Source organism: Scleropages formosus, chromosome 5, assembly GCF_900964775.1.
Source record: "Scleropages formosus chromosome 5, fSclFor1.1, whole genome shotgun sequence".
NCBI lineage: Eukaryota > Metazoa > Chordata > Actinopteri > Osteoglossiformes > Osteoglossidae > Scleropages > Scleropages formosus.
In genome coordinates, this window is record NC_041810.1 from 13,242,316 (window position 1) to 13,258,903 (window position 16,588).

The window sequence follows — 16,588 nt, forward strand, 5'->3', positions numbered from 1 at the left end:
AGCCGCCGAGCCGCGCGCCGACCGAACTGGACGCACTGAGTGAGTGACAAGAGAGGCGGTCGGACACGGACACACACACGGAGCAGCACCATGTCTGCATTCTGGACAGGAACTCATGTAAGTAAGTTGCGCATTTGACACGGATCTCTGATCCGGAGTTTGACTGTTTTACCATGATGATGATAATGATGATGATAATGATCGGGGATGGATCGCGGAGCAGAGCGCGCTGTCGCGCACTGACTGTAACCCACTTGACCACAGGTGCGTCCGTTCGAGCAGCGCAGGTACAGTGAGTGAGTGACTCTTTGCTGCTCTTTGTTTGACTTTCAAACCTGCTTTTTCACACTGATTTCTACGACAGTCGGGTTGCTGCTGCTGTCCTGGGACTCAATCGGTGTCAGACTAACTAAGCTGGGAAGTGAAAGTGTCTAAATGTCATGTTCAGCTTAAGGGAAGGGGTGTACACCATGGCATAGTAGTACCGGCTGGCTACAGCTGTGGAATATTAAACTTAAAGCATGTGAGTAAAGCAAAAAAACAGTGTTTGCTAAGCTGATTTCAGGAAAGATATCATATCAGAAAGATTTCCGTACATAGAATGAAGAAATCCCAGTTGGGAAAGGAGAGCAACTAGTGTGGATCCTCCCCTTACATTTACATTGGGTCTTCTAGAAGAGTCTCTCCTCCAAAGTGACATGAAACACAGAGTAAAGAAAAAGTGCAGGACAAGAGGCAATAAGATTTACATGCTGACACGGGATTACCGCAGCGCAGCTTGTTTGCCCGTTACCACCATGTTGTTGGTTCGCGCCGCGAGGGAGTATGAAGATGCCTGAGTGGCTGTTGACTCTGAACTTTTCTGCAATCGGGGGAATCTCTTGAAACCCCCTGAATCATTGTGGTTTTGCTTCTGTTTTGCAGACTTCTGCTTGAAGTGATTTATTCCCAGGTCCCAGGAGGAAATCCCTCAGCTGCGACACCCATGCCACTTCCTGTAAGGCCACCCTCCCCTGCTGCACCCAGAGACGTTACTCGCTCGGAAAGCCAAGGAGAGCTGAGAGAGGAAAGGATGGGACATCCGAAGACTGATCGAAGCAAGCCAGAGGATCCACGTACGGACTCTACAGAGGAGGCTGTGTCGGGGATCACAAAGCGAACTCCCAACAGCCTCTGTGGATACCTGCACAAGCTGGGTGGACCCCTCAGGAGCTGGAAGTCCCGTTGGTTCACATACAAGGCGAGGAAGTGCCAGCTGTTTTACTATAGGACCCCCCAAGACCCCAACCCTTTGGGCCACATCGAGCTCGCCGACGCCACATTCGGCTTCCCCCTCCAGGCAGATGAAGGGACCTTCCACATTCAGACTCCAGAACGCACCTTCATTCTCAAGGTAAGCACAGAGGATGGGGCATTGAATAAGCTGGAGAAACCTTCACATTATCATGATGATGATGGTGATGATGATGACTATTATTATTATTATTTATTCATTTAGATGGCGGTTTTCAAAGCAAGTTAAAATGTTTAGCTATGACTTACACAAATTTACCCATTTATGTAGGAGAACAATTTTGACAGTAGTAATTTAGAGTAAGTACCTTGATCAAAGGTACTACAGCAGGAAGGATACCCAGGTTCACATTCGAAGCAGCAACTCGCACTGTTGTGCCACCTGCACCCTGTAGGACAGTGAAGAGCCCATTCCCTTAGAGCCCATCTGTCTTAATAATTTCACAACTGATCTGGGCTTCCAGTAATGGTTGTAGCTCAACGTCTTGCAGCAAAGCAAAATCTGAATGTCATTTTGTTGAAACAATGTGGAGTTCAGAGGCGGTCACGAACCACCACCTTGAGCAATGACAGCAGTGATGAAATCTATGCCATTCTGACTCTTCTGACTGGATTGTGTCAACTGGGCTTTCTAAAGAATGTACTAAACAGCATATCTGGCACAGTTATGTTGTATGGAAAAGTATTAGATGTATAGAAACAAGCTGTATACATTTCTGGGCCTCAAAAATAAATCTTATTGGCTTGACAGCTGATCAGTGATATGAGTTTAATTCCATTTACACAGACTCAGCTTTCTGCTAACTAAAGGTAAATGATGTAATCTACCAAAGGATGAGACAGAATGTGCCAGTTTACTTGTGCTACTGGAAACCATTTGGAAGATAAGAATAAACTGGAAGAAGCTGCTGGTGAGCTTCTCGGCCCAGGCGGGCGTTTTTGTAATTCTTAGTAAGCGATCGGACAGAATGGAGCCGTGGTGGGGCAGGTGATGGCGAAGCACCCAGACAGATTGCTTCTTTTCAGTCTCTTCAACTGTAGGGTCATTTAGTTCTCTGTATAGTGAGCCTCACACCACACCATGTCTTACAAACCCAGGCCAACTAAGGGTCACAACCTGTTGACTTTGTGTGGGTGGGTGGAGTCGCAGTGTGGAAATGACTAATACGGCTCTTCATTTGTGCCTATGCCTCCCACCCACGGGGAGAGCACATCCACCCGGGCATGGGGGTCCCAAGTGGTCATGCAATGAAAGACCACTCTGTGAGAACGGGGTGCTGAAATATGTTATTCCCTCTCAGTGACGCAAGAACAGGGATTCCCCTTTGTGAAATGTCTGAGTCCCAGATGTTGTTTGAAATGATAAATGTGGTCATTTGACTCATTATTTGGACCTGGTTGACATGGAAAGTACATTTTAACATCACTTGTCACATGATGAATTCGGTTGCAGCCAACAGGAGGACAATGTCCTATGAGGAACCTAGATCACCGGCTTTGGCTCAGCGAGTGTGTTGTTCCACACCTGCTGCAGTTTAGACAGCAGACCCATACATTACGCCCTTGTCGATTATTATTATTATTTTTATTTAGTTAGTACAATGTGAGGTTCGTATACTAAGCTATTTACAATTTACCTTTTTGTACAGCTTGGAAATTTTTACAGTTTGGGGTAAGTACATTCATCAAGGGTACTACGGTGAGATTGGGGATTCAAACCACTGTGTCACCTGCTGCCCCTCAACAAAACCTCAGCCTCTGGCATTTTGTAGTTTTTTTTTGCATGTCACATCCTGGTTGACTGAACCCATACCTTCCATTGTTAATGATTATCTAGATTTTTGATCTGTGCTATTTTTCTTTTACTTTCCATTTGCGATAAGGGTAGACCTTGGCGTTCCCCAGCAGCTACAGATCCACCCTGTGTGTTAATTCAGACACATCTCTTCTGTTGCTTATTACATTTGTTCTCAGGACTTTTCCCCTGCATAATGCTGGTAAACTGGCATCCTGTCCAGGGTGCACTTTGCCTCATGCTTGTGCTCTAGGATAGGCTTTGGACCACCATGAGCATGCACTAAATAAGTGGTTATTGACATTAGATGGATGGATAATAACCAATAAATTCAGTGTAAATGTACCAATGGCACTGTGATTTAGAAAAAGATTCTAGTGTTTATTTCTTTCCAAATCACCTGTGCATAACAAAGAGACATCTTTAGTCGCGATGACAGAACGTGCATTTGGATTGCTGTTAACGTGCACTAGCGCACACGCCCAGTAAACACACGCAATCTGGGTGTGGCATCGAGATTTCTTGCATTGTTTTCTGTCTCTGCAGGCGAAGAACCGAGAGGCCATGATGTACTGGCTGCAACAGCTGCAACAGAAGCGCTGGCAGCACAGGGTGCCTGCGCAGGTGTGCGGATACGCACAGGCGGTTGGAGAGCAGGCAGCACCAGGAGGCTGCGCAGGTGAGCCAGCTGCAGCTGCAGGAGGACTGAGAATCCAGCTCAACACACAGATGCATGTCACACACCTGTGTCCCTTACTGGGTCTGCCATACACCTGTGCCCCAGTCTTAGTTCCCTAAAACACTTGAATTTGAGCTCTGTCAGTATTCAAAGATGAAACTCGGTGTAGTTCGCAACTGATCTAAGAGGTAACATGGTAGTAAGAACATGGCTCTGCATGTTTGGCCAATGTCTACAGTATGAAGAAAATCTGTTATGCCTGCGCACGCTTTGTGCTCAAACCAAATACAAAAAGTTAAAGGCGTTTCGCGTCGGCAATCCACCAAAGTGTAAACCACACGCGAGGGAGCAAAGACTGCTGTTGGAGGACCACATAACCCTACAAGACAGTGATGAGACTGGCCATGTTGTCTGGAGACAAACTGAAAACATGAAATGACTCACAGCTGAAAGTTTATTGCATCACGTTTGCTTAATAGACTTCCTGCCTCTTCTGGTCGCTGCTGCTGCTGCTGCTTTCCTAACCTCCGGCACCTCAGGAAGTGGAAATGATAGACATTCTTGCAGGCGTACTTGTATCACCATAGTGCTGACTGGTCCAAAATGGGTGTGGTACAAGGAAGGAAAGAGGGATGAAAATAGAAAGAAGTTCTAATGAGTATAAAACACATGACTCCTTTGTAGGAGACACTGGAGGAGGTGGCAGCTAATGTCATTTTCAGAAGAGTTTTGTGGATGTCGCATGTTGCCAGGGTAACAGGGTATTATGTAAAAGCGCTTTGTTTAACTATGAGAGGGATTTCATAATTGGGTGTCACCGGGAAAGTTTGTTGGGAAAGAAAGCCTGTTTGAAAAACAGCCCATAACAGGTTGTAATAACTTCTCTAGGTCTCCCATAATCTTCCTCGCAATGCAGACCACGGTGATATTTTACACTACACAGTTTGCAGTGCCATTTACAGTGACGTGCTGCCCATGTTAAAAATTTCTATGCTGTCCACCAAGAACGAAAGACTGGCTTCTTTGCTGGCAGCATTGAGTGCAGGAGGAAAAGCATTTTTACCTGCACACAGTTTTGTCACAGAACTTGACCTTGATTTTTCACCTGTTTTGATTTACTTTGCTGTACAATCACGTGGTAATGTGGAAAAAAACGGTTTTTAATATAAAAGTAACAGAAACTTTTGCTTGGTTTCACTGTGCATGGTTTTGGTCATGTGTACAGAATATCTGTACTTGGAAGCACTGGTAAATCCCTGACTTTTGATATGTGAACCAGTGTTTCTTGGCATGGTAGTTAACAGCAGAGGGTAATGGCTAACAAGGTTGCACCACATATTTATTGTAATTTTTTTCCTTTATCCAATTACCCGAACTTACGGCGTGAGGTTTGAACACTAAGCTCCTTACGCCGATTAACCCACTTACACAGTTGGGTACTTTTTACTCTATCAGTACTGCGCAAATGCCTTGCGATTTGAACCCGGAACCTTCAAGTGAAAGAGGATGGCGCTACTTACTATGCTAGCTGCTGCCCCCCACTGAATAGTTTCTCAGTCTTAGAGTAGCACCGAAACCCAGCGAGCAAGGTTAATGTTTTAATAACAATTAATGTTTCAGATCACATGGGAAATATAGTATGATTTATCATTAAGAGAAGGTAGCTTCTGGGTGAAAATGACAATATGATGACTGGGTCTCTACATCAGTGGAAAAATTTTCAGTTCGTTCAAACACAATATTCCTACGAAGTCATCGTGGTTGCCCCGATAATGTCATCATGATGGCTGTCACGATCACATGTCCAGAAGTGTTCACAGAAGACGGAGCTCAGAACGAGAAACTTCCCTCAGCCACTTGCCCCAGTCATAGCCATTGCCCCACCCAAACCGGATCCATTCCCACAACACACTTCTAACACCCCACCAAAACCACATCCACATCCCCAACCATAACTTTCCGGCAGTTTTAGGAAATGACAAAGACCGACACTTTCACAAACACAGTGGACTCTTTGGTCCTACTCGTCGCAGTTGGACGAACCGCTCGTGAAAAATTCTGTGCTTTTATGTTCTGCAACTCTTAGGTTCAGGACTCCTCTGGCTTTTTGCTTTAAGGTGGTATATCGTGGATGAATAAACTCATAAAATACCCATCATGCCCTGGGGAAATAAACCCAGTGGTCTCAGGCGTGGAATGTGGTCAGCTGAAATTTTTGGCAAAAGGTGCTCATTTGAATCTTTTTTCATAAGGAACTTCAAATAGAGCTCCATGGTTCTTCTCCAACTGTTGTAGGCCTGTGTTTTCTGGCCACATGAGAGAATTGCGGAAGCGCACATTTTAATTTCCCTTTGTTTCCTAAAAACAAGGCCCTAGTATATGAAGATCAACAGCATCAAGGTCCCTGTATGACGAGATCTGCTCATGCAGTCCATAGTTCTCCATGTACAATGTGAACAGGACGCTTTTTTTATAGACAAGTGAGATGAATGATAAGGGGATGATGTTATGTTGTCTTCCTCAACCTCCACATCCTACCATAGAGAAAAGAGCCAAGATAGAGATCTCTGGTTCCTATTACGGTACTGCTGTGCTGACAGTTGGAGAAGCAGCCGATCGGAATATTCGTTTCTCAGCAGGTGTGTGATGTGGCAGGTGGGTGTAGTGAAGCAGGAAGTTGCCGGTCTTTGCTTGTTAGCTGCACTTCTCCTTACTGCAGCGTGTGCTCGGCATGCCCCTTTCCGAGAAATTCTCGCACATTTGCTAACAGTGCCTCGCCGAACCCCCCTGCACAGCTCCCCCATGCTTTTACTGTTCCGTTCACACCGTCATTTTGAAGATCGGGTACACTTTCTTCCACTTCGGTTTCATTGGCGCAGTGGGTAGTGCACCTGCCTCACGGCATCTGGTCTGCTCAGGCATCGTGTCAGATTTGTCTCCCTCTGTGAGGGTTTCCTCCAGGTGTTCCAGTTTCCTCCCACAGTCCAAAGGTATGTGGTCCAGGTGGATTGAGAACACTAAATTGCCCGTGGTGTGTGTGTGTGTGTGTGTGTGTGTGTGTGTATGTGTGTGTCCCATCCACAGTGCACAACCACTGTTTGCCCCATTGATTCCAAGATAGGCTCCAGATTACCATAATCCTGATTAGGACAAGTGGTTATTGCAGTTATATTCTCCAGTGGTTCAGAGCATGTCCCAGAAGGATAAGAGGCAGGGTACGCTGGGAAATCAAAATACTGGAAATTTAGAATCGCCAGTTCACCTGAAATACTTGTACTGTGGGAAGAAACCAGAGTACCCCGAGGAAACCCACACGAACATGGAGAGCCCACAGACTGGGACGAGAAGCTCTGGGGCACATACTGTGTCATACTGTGTCACTCGATTTTTTTTTTTTTTTGTGTCACATTAAAATAAAAACAGTACTGGATATATTCCCCCACTTACATGAGTGCTGTCGATGATCCCCAGGACTGGGCTTTGTCTATTCATTATGTGAAAGGCTGGTCACCGCAGGTGGATTGAGAGAGTGACTCCACCTCACAAGGTTCAGAAAGCAGCAGACAAAAAGGGCCATTTCACATCAACTGTGATCCGCCGTGCGTTTGGCTGGTTGTGCTGTCTCAGTGGTGTTTGTCAGGAAGTCACCGCAGATGCTGCCCCATACTGAGCCCGCTGTGAGCACTGCTTACAAGTGGAGACATTCTGTCAACTTCAGCAATGCTTACGTTTTGTTTTTTGTTTTATTTTTCTTCTCTGGGGCAGATGTAAACTTCCTGCCTGCGGTGAAGACCCCCACGATACTGGTAGGCGAGACGGCGGCGACGCTACCTGCTGTGAAGCAGCGTGGGACACTGAGCAACGTCTCCTTTAAGCACCCCCTGACTGAGATCCAGTAAGCAGACGTACCCCAACACGCACTCCTAAGGGAGGGTGCTGTCGGCTCTCACGAGCAGCCTGGATTTTCGTTAACGGCCAGTTCCTCTTGTTCGGCGTGTAAGATTTAAGACTGTGGTGACTTGCACTGCAGCGTGATTAAATATGAATGTGGTATTTCAAGAAAGTAAAACTGAAAAAAAAAAAACCTGGAACTGGAGAATTCATGTGTAGCGCCACGGCTGATGTGAAGATGAGTTTTTTTGGCTGTCGGAATGTGGACGCGAACCCTGCCTGTGGACGGGGGGGGGAATAAATAAAGGGAAGTTTGTATTTCGTGGATTGCAACTTTCCTGGTGAAACCATGAGGAAAATAAGACCGCAAAAGTATAATGATCTGTTAGAAAGCAAAGAACAGGAGAGTCCGGGGTTCTCCTCGAGGGCTGCGGTGCTGCGAGGCTAAATGTGTGCGTCTCACGCAGGAACTCGGTGCACAGCCTACGTCTGAGCCTCTCGTCCCAGGAGCCGACGCAGAGCACGTTCCCATGGGAGGACGTGTTGCCCCCGCCAGAGGAGGCAGGAACGTTGGCCACGCTTAGAGGTTTGTTCCATTACAGACTGTGCACGCACGCACACGCACTCATACGCAAATGCAGAGGCGAAACCAGACACGCTTCATTGGCTCCACCCAGGTTTGATGATAATGAGTAAGGGTTAGAAAGGAGGGACGTCCTGCGGAACACCTCCGCATACTGACAGTATCCATCTCTTCTTTTCTGCTCTCACAGACTCCATACTACCCGTTCAGCCAGAGTCGTCGTTCGATCAGAAGTCTTCCTGCCCGTCCCCCTCCCTGCCTTCGTCTTTCTCGTTGTCTCCATCCCTGTCCCTTCGCAGCAGGAAGAAGAAGAGGGGTTTGTCAGCCACCATGACAGCAGACCAGCAGAAGGCCTCTGCAGCAGACCGGACTTCTCGCCTCCAGCAGCAGGTGCACTTGCTGTCTGAAGAAGTCAAGGCACAGAAGGTAGGGTGTCCAGAAAGAAGGGGAGCCTATCACAGAGGTGTGTCCCATGATTGGTTCCTGACTGAGGATCCCTCATGACATCCTTTTTTGTTTCTGGCATCACTTTCTGCGGGGGGTGCGGTGGCACAATGGGTTGGACTAGGTCCTACTCTCCGGTGGCTCTGGGGCTCGAGTCCCCCTTGGGGTGCCTTGCGACGGACTGGCGTCCCGTCCTGGGTGTTTCCCCTCCCCCTCCAGCCTTTCACCCTGTGTTGCCGGGTTAGGCTCCGACTCCCCACGACCCCGTATGGGACAAGCGGTTTCAGATGATGTGTGTGATGTGTGTGATCACTTTCTGTCAGGAGCTGGTATGGCTGCTGCACAAGGCACTGGAAGCGGCGCAGCAGGAGAAGCGCACCTGCGTACAGTTCCTGTCGGCAGAAGGAGAGCAAGAGCGACTGGAGCTGCTCCAGAGCCAGGAGCGGCACGCGGCCAACCTCGGAGCACGGCTGGAGGCTCTGCACAGCCAAAAGGAGGCGCTGCACAAGAGCCTGGCTCAGCGTGATGCTCATGTGGCTGAGCTGCAGGAACACGTGCAGCTCATGATGGAAAGGAACCAGGCCAAACAGGAGGTCATCCTCAAGCTGTCAGAGCAGGTGGCTGCCAACACTGCCATCACCAATGGTGTAGCGGCCGAGACCCCTGGGCAGCCGCAGGAGGAGATCGAGAATCTCAAGGTGGGGGGAGTCTCAGCCATGCAGTAATAACCGCGACACGGTAGTGTTAAACCATAGTACGCTGTGGGCTAACGGAACGGTGCTCATGCGGAAAATATATACGCCGACCCCACAGGCACTGCACTCTGTGCTACGCGGTACAGTGACTATGTCAGCGATACCACCAGCAATCTGCACCACAGGAAACTTCCTCCACATGCAAGAAAACAACAAAGATTGGGTAGCAGGCAGCTTAGTGGTTAGATTCATTGCCTTGCAGTTGAAGGACCCAGGTTCAAATTCCACCTCCTTCTGTAGTACCTTTGATCAAGCTACTTACCCTGACCTGATACAGTAAGAACTACCTTGCTGCATAAATTGGTAAATCACTGTAAGTAGCTTATTGTACAGACTTCACATTTTATGTCACTTTAGACAAATGTTTCAGCTAAATTTACAATTCTTCACTTTGTCAGACACTTTTCTCCAAAGTGATGTACCCCTCATGTAGCTGTCTGTAGAAATGAAACTCAAATAGCAAATACATAGATAATCAAAGCACAGTTACGTTTATGTAACTGTCAGGAGATCAAGAGGGAATTAGCTCTGAATCAGATGGGTTTGAGACCCATCTTGAGTGCTGGCAGGGATTCAGCCATTCTGAGGGACAGAGGAAGTTCTTTATAGCACATTAGAGCCAAAACTGAGAACCAGTGAGCTTTCGATGTTGGACCCCTTTTGAATGAGACAAGCAGTTGGCCAGAGGTAAAGAAGTGCAGCATTCTTGCGGGGGTATACCCAGTGGTCATGCGTAAGCCAACAGCACAGTGGTTAGGCTGCTGGCCAGATACTTAACCTGAACGATATACTTCAGTTGGTTTCTCTCTGATGCTGTCCTACAGGATGATATTGAAGCCTACAAACTTCAGAACAACTTCCTGAACTCCGAGATCTACCAGCTGACAAATCTGTGGCGAAAGAGTTCAGAGCAGGAGAAGAGTCTAATGGTGAAGGTGAGTGTCCTCCACGTGAGTGATCTCAGGTCACAACCTTCCTAAAGAGACACCACCAGCTACTTCAAGAATGTCAATCACATAACAGCATGTCATTAAGTCTGCGTGGCACCATAGTAGTGGTCATCCACACCTTTCAGTTTGGCTGTGAACGAGAGGAGAAGAGTCAAGGGAGAGTGTTTTTGACTGCACGTGGAAATGAATAAGATGCACGTTACAGATGTCGCACTAAACTCGAGAAACCTGTTCAGCTAGAATGAAAAAAGCACCGGTTACTTATAAACTGAGTGTGCGACTTCATGAAAGCAACGTGCAAGACGCAGAGCCGCCCTACCCCCTGGCTGTTCAGATGCTGAATAAAACCAGATCATCTGCACTCGTGAGATCACACCTGCGTTGCGATACCAGAATAGGACACTTTCTGGCTCGGCACTCCTAAAGGCCAAAGGACTTGGTTTCTGGTTTTTATTTTTCGGTTTTTCCATAGTAACCAGCATTGTGGTGGCCTAACAAAGGAAAATGTGCCATTCCCAAGGCACTCTCAGCACTAAAACAAGCCAACGGGGAAGTTCATAAATGGTTTCTCTTTTACCGAACTCACGAGCCATCCTAAGGTTAGCCTAAGATGGATGCTAGGGTCCTGCGTGTGGGTGTCCCCATTTCCAGTTTTATAGCCGACAGAGTCAAAAAGAGGCTTTGTGAACCTTGCGGGGCTCCACTGCAGACACCCGCATGAACCTTCTGTCTGTCTCGTAGTGCGCCTACCTGGAAGCCAGGAGTTGCCAGGCAGAGAGCCGCTACCTGGCAGTGCTGCGCAAGCTGCAGGAGACCAAAGGCCTGGACCAAGGGGAGCGGGAGGCCGTGCGGAGGCTGGTAGAGGAGGCGCTGCAGGGGGATGCCAAGGACCACCTCAAACTGGACCCTATCAGGTAAAGGGTGGGATGCCGTCAACAGCCTGGTCACATACAGTTAAGTGTCACATTACAGTGTGGCGCTTCAGGAAATAGGTCAGAATTCTGTTGCAGTAATGCCTTTACTTTCATGGGCTCACATGTGACACGTCTTATCGCCTTCGAAAACATAAGTAGCGCAGTTTGTGCAAGTGTGGAAGGGTCATGTGCAAAGAAATGCTTGGAATAGAATCAAAATAACAAGCTCATGCATAATAGTGTCTCCCTTGCTATTGTGGAGTGGTCACCACCATGAAGAAAATAACTGACAGCCTCGGAAGACAACGCCTTCATAAAGCAATAATAAAAGTATGACTTTCTTTTGGGATGGCATGGTGGCACAGGTGGTAACGTTAGTGGTTCACAGCTCCTGGGCTGTGAATTCAAACCCGGCTCATTCGATATGGAGTTTATACGTTCTCCCCATGTTCACATGTGCTTCTTCTCGCAGTTAAAAAAGTTGTGTTTCAGGTAAATTAGTGGCGGGGGGGCATGGTGGGTTTGGCTGGGACCTGCTCTTTGACAGGTCTGGGGTTCGAGTCTTGCTTCGGGTGCCTTGTGATGGACTGGCGTCCCATCCTGGGTGTGACCCCTCCCTCTCCAGCCTTGTACCCTGTGCTGCCGGGTTAGGCTCCGGTTCGCCACAACCCCACTTGGGACAAGCGGTTTCAGATTGTGTGTGTGTGTGTATTAGTGACTCTCAGTTGCTGGGAGTGCATGTATGTTTGACTGAATGAGTGTGCATGACTGCCCTATGAGAGTCTGACCTCCTCTCCAGGGTGAAAAACCGATTCATATCCTGTCCCTCCAGGATAGCTGGACCACTGTGATCCTGCATTAGATATGTGGTTACTGACAATAGAGGAATTAATTTTTTTTCCTCTATAACCACAGGGAACATGACGACTATGGCTTCAAGATCATCCCAGACTATGAGGTGGAGGACATGAAGCTACTGGCAAGGATCCAGGCTTTAGAGATCCGCTCACACAACCTGCTGCAGCAGGAGTCTGGAGACAAGACCAGTGAGGCCCGTTGGGCACAGTATCTGGGTGGGCGGCCATCAGGTGAGCTGACACCCTCCCCAGAGCTAAAGGTGCTGCTACGGGGTGGTGTGCCACCATCTTTCCGCCCACGAGTGTGGCGATGGGTGGTACGGATGCGCACGCACTCCCACCGCGTACGCCAGCCGGGACGGTACCGCCAGCTGTGCAAAAAGGGACAGGCCTCCCAGCACCCTGCTGCCCGGCAGATCCAGCTTGACCTACACCGCACACTCACCAGCAATGAGCGTTTCTCCTCGCCCACCAGCCCCGCCCTCAAGCAGCTCCACCGCATCCTGATGGCATTCTCCTGGCAGAACCCCACAATCGGCTATTGTCAGGGCCTCAACAGGTATAGTAGTACCACGACTGAGAACTCCAGATGAACAGTGTCGCCTAGTGGTCATTTTCTCATTTACACTTAAATCCCACACTTTTTCACCTTTATACCTTAACTATTGACTGAGTCCTCAAAGGCTGGGTTACGATCACATACTCGCACTCCCTACACACATTGGCTTTTTGCTGAATATATACTTGTGTACCCATGGGCCATCTCCCTATCCTTTCAGGCTGGCAGCCATTGCCCTCCTGGTTCTAGAAGATGAGGAGGAAGCCTTCTGGTGTTTAGTGGCTGTGGTGGAAACCATCATGCCCCAGGACTACTACAGCAAGACCCTCATTGCCTCCCAGGTGTGTAGACTGAGTGTGTACAAATCAGATACGTACACGCCAAGTTGACGGCTTTCTTTACACACCACAGAGCAGAAAACCCAATGGAACAGAAAACCGTATGGATGGTGAGGACTCTGCTCCCTCCTGCCAGCTCCTCCTAACTCCCCCCCGTGACTCCACAGGCAGACCAACGGGTGCTGAAGGACTTCATGGCAGAGAAGATGCCCCGGCTTATGGCCCACCTTGAGGAGTACAGCGTGGATGTGTCCCTCGTCACCTTCAACTGGTTCATGGTGGCTTTCGTGGAGAGTCTGGCCAGTGACATCCTGCTGCGTGTGTGGGATGCCTTCCTGTACGAGGGCACCAAGGTGGGAAAGAGTGTGTTATGTTCGCATCCCAGAAAAAGCTCCAAAAATCCAGAAAAATCCACAACCCTCAACAGAAGGTTCCCTCCACCTCACTACTGTGATAGTATGTCTCATGTTGTTTGACCACTTGTCACTGCCACAGGTGTTATTTCGCTATGCAATGGCCATCTTCAAGTACAAGGAGGAGGATATCCTGAAGATCCATGACACCATTGAGATTTACCAGTACCTACGTTTCTTCACCAAAACCATCTCAGATGGCAGGTGAGAATTTTCTCTGTGAAACCATGCCACTGATTTTAGTAGGGGAACAAATACGGGGTGTAACTAGCGTCACCTCAGTTATCAAAAGCATCTGGTCAGCAACCTAACTGCTGTGCTGCTGGCTTACATGTGCCCACTGTGGCCTTTACATTTATTTATCAAACCCTGCACTCCAGCAAGATCACTGTGTTCCTCTACCTCTGACCACTTCATGATACCAATCTCAAGGGATCAAAAAATGTAAAACTCGCCAGTTCTCAATTTGGGTCTTCATATGGTGGAACTCCCTCTGTCCCTCAGAGGTGCTGAATATATGCCAACATTCAAGAAGGATCCATCTGCTATGGTTATCTATGTATTTGCTGTTTGAACATCACTACTATAGGCAGCTACATGAGGGATATGAGCCAGCAACATAGTGGTATCAGATGGACAAGCTGTGTGTCAATAATCCTTTGTCAATGTCTAAAGCTCTAGGTCTCCTGTTGATGTGCTTTGAGTTGTATGTCACGTTGACAAAAAATGTCTGCTAAATTAAGAGAAGTAATGTAAACCAAGGTCTTATTTAGCTTCGTGGCTGAAAATCTGTTTTGTTCTGTAAAACCATCAGGAAGCTAACAAGCATCGCCTTCCATGAGCTGAACCCCTTCCCCATGCGGCTGCTGCGAAACCGGAGGGCACAGCACCTGGAGCGGCTGCAAGCTGACCAGCTTGAGCTTGAACGCGTCCAGCAGGAATTTGTGGAAGAGAACAGTGAGAGCATACAGCACACGGACAAGGAGCTGGATGCTGTTGCCAGTGAGGATGATGACGCGTAGCTCTGGCCGTAGTCCCCTTGGTGATGCAGCATGGCTGACACAAATACAACCCTGAAGGAAAGGTCATTTTTTGGTCTGTTGGCAGATGGACAGGAAGCAAGAAGTTTGACCTGCTATAAACAGGCCCACTCATCCAGAAGCACAGATCAGTACAACAAACTCCCATTGGGCAGGAAGGGCTCACAAGCAAAGCAACTGTATATGTAAAATATATTTATTCATGACACTGTAGTAGAAGAAGCTGTTTTAGTCACAAAAAGTGAATACAGATGTGTAGGTCTTACCGTGACTGCTCTGTATGAAAAGGCCTGAGGACCAGGGCAGGTGCAGCAGTCTAGATGCTGAAGCCTTGCTAACAGGCCACTAGGGAGCAGTGCAGTGAAGGCCTGTGATGCCACCTCATGTCTGAGTGGAACACGCTGGTTTTATAGCAAAAGCACTGCTGGTTGCTTTCTTTGTATACCTACCTGGACCAACATGTTGCCCTTCAGCCTTCTCTTGTCTTAAATTTCAACCTAAGGAATCAGTGCCACATTTTTTTTGTAAAATGTACCATAAATATTTACAATCACTTATCTTCGGTCAACAACATTTCCTCACAAACTTTCTGAGATGTGTGTAAACTGCCTGTCCTCTCTTCCTCCAACTCCAGCTGATTGACCACTATCAACTAATGAAAATGAAAACAGTATTATTAATGGAGAACATTGTAAAAAGTCACTGAAGCAACTTCTCTCCTCCAGCCTGTTACCAGTCACATTTTACAGCATATAGTCAGATGACTTGTTTGTTTGCACATAGGAAACACACTTACTGATGATTCAGTGGTGTCCAAAAGTATTTCTAGCCTACACTCAGTGGTATTCTGCAGTGGCAATCAGTTTACAGCTTTGGCAGGTGCTCTTTCTTATATACTTGGCCAGCTCATTTATTTACCTAGGAAAAGGTACTTTAAGCACATCATGCATTCACAAGACACAAAAAAATTATGTTCTATATGCAAGTTATTTTATGTGTGTGTATAAAAATACAGTATTTTCCATGAAGCATTATATATTTGTCAGTTATTTTTTAATATAGTGTTTGTTTTTGTAAAATATTGTACATAACAAATGCTACATCAATGCTCTGGTTCCACTTGGCTGCTTATGATAACTCGTATAAACACTGACACAGCAGAACTGTACAAAGGATGGAACTGCATGGTGGCAGAGAAGTAAACTGCACCTTATGCAACAGCAGTTTGCAGCCAACACATTTGAAGCATACAACATAATGAAAACACCAAGTTGAAGTTTCACGTTTTTATTATTTTTTTAAAAACAAGATACATAAGAAATCATACGTATAAAAAAAACAAGTTTAGTCCAATGTTACAAACAACAGACTGTAGTTAAGAGCTAAAAGCTAGTGTTACATCAGACGAATAAACCGATGTATCCTCGTTTCACAACAGTATCATCTTTTTGAAACTGCTGCCCCTCCCACCCCTCCAATCAGAACAAAAACGAAACCGCCACCAAAGGGGGAGGAGGAGGAGACCAAAAACTGCATCTTGTCACTGAATAAAGCTATTGTTCTATCATAGCACTGCTAATCACGTGCTTCTAATGGCCTAGTGATCATATCCTACAAAGACAAAGTGTCCGTCCCCTAGGTGGCGCTAGTGTAGCTGCCGTCCACTCCTGTGGCTCCGCTGCTGCTAAGCGGGTCAGTAAACTAGGCTTTGCTTATCACTGTACTGAAGTGGGTCACTCTGGGGCCCCACACTATAGCTGTCACTCAGCAGCTCCAGTTACAAATGGGGGGGGGGGGGGACAATATATACATGACAGAGGGACGTTAAAGAACACGCCACCACCCTCTCATCATCCCCAGATGGCGTTGCTGCACATCGCCTCCTGCCAAAGGCCTGGGACAGGCCCGGCTAGTTTTGGCAAACTGAAGGATGTGGTGAGAACCACACAAAGGCCACCGGCTCCGGACAGAGAAGGTTCTGGTCCAGGGTCCAGGCTGGCGTCTCGCTGCAACCCTCCACCTGCAGTCCTGACAGGCAGCCTTCCTTTCCCAGAATCTGGGTAAATTTCACTTACAA

The 16,588-nt window shown here is 47.5% G+C and overlaps 1 protein-coding gene across 2 annotated transcripts; it reads left to right on the forward strand.

The window, feature by feature from the left end:
• Nucleotides 1–56: 56 nt before the first annotated feature.
• On the forward strand, nt 57–14,642 carry tbc1d2 (TBC1 domain family, member 2). 2 transcript variants are annotated; one of them, XM_018759683.1, is made up of 14 exons: nt 57–117; nt 925–1,393; nt 3,635–3,767; nt 7,533–7,662; nt 8,126–8,244; nt 8,432–8,667; nt 9,009–9,383; nt 10,265–10,375; nt 11,132–11,304; nt 12,220–12,720; nt 12,941–13,061; nt 13,226–13,411; nt 13,554–13,675; nt 14,286–14,642. In XM_018759683.1, the coding sequence occupies exons 2-14, from the start codon at nt 986–988 to the stop codon at nt 14,491–14,493; spliced, it is 2,823 nt and encodes a 940-aa protein (XP_018615199.1). In that variant the 5' UTR covers nt 57–117; nt 925–985; the 3' UTR covers nt 14,494–14,642. The 2 variants fall into 2 exon arrangements, with proteins under 2 accessions (XP_018615199.1, XP_018615200.1); XM_018759684.1 differs by having other exon boundaries at nt 69–121.
• Nucleotides 14,643–16,588: the final 1,946 nt, after the last annotated feature.

What these genes read in the sequence shown, in the direction of transcription:
- tbc1d2 (XM_018759683.1), top strand. Translation starts at nt 986, where the DNA reads ATGCCACTTCCTGTAAGGCCACCCTCCCCTGCTGCACCCAGAGACGTT. An exon ending in AAGAAGTCAAGGCACAGAAG is followed by an intron (nt 8,668 to 9,008) that starts GTAGGGTGTCCA and finishes ACTTTCTGTCAG; the next exon opens with GAGCTGGTATGGCTGCTGCA. An exon ending in AAAACCATCTCAGATGGCAG is followed by an intron (nt 13,676 to 14,285) that starts GTGAGAATTTTC and finishes TAAAACCATCAG; the next exon opens with GAAGCTAACAAGCATCGCCT.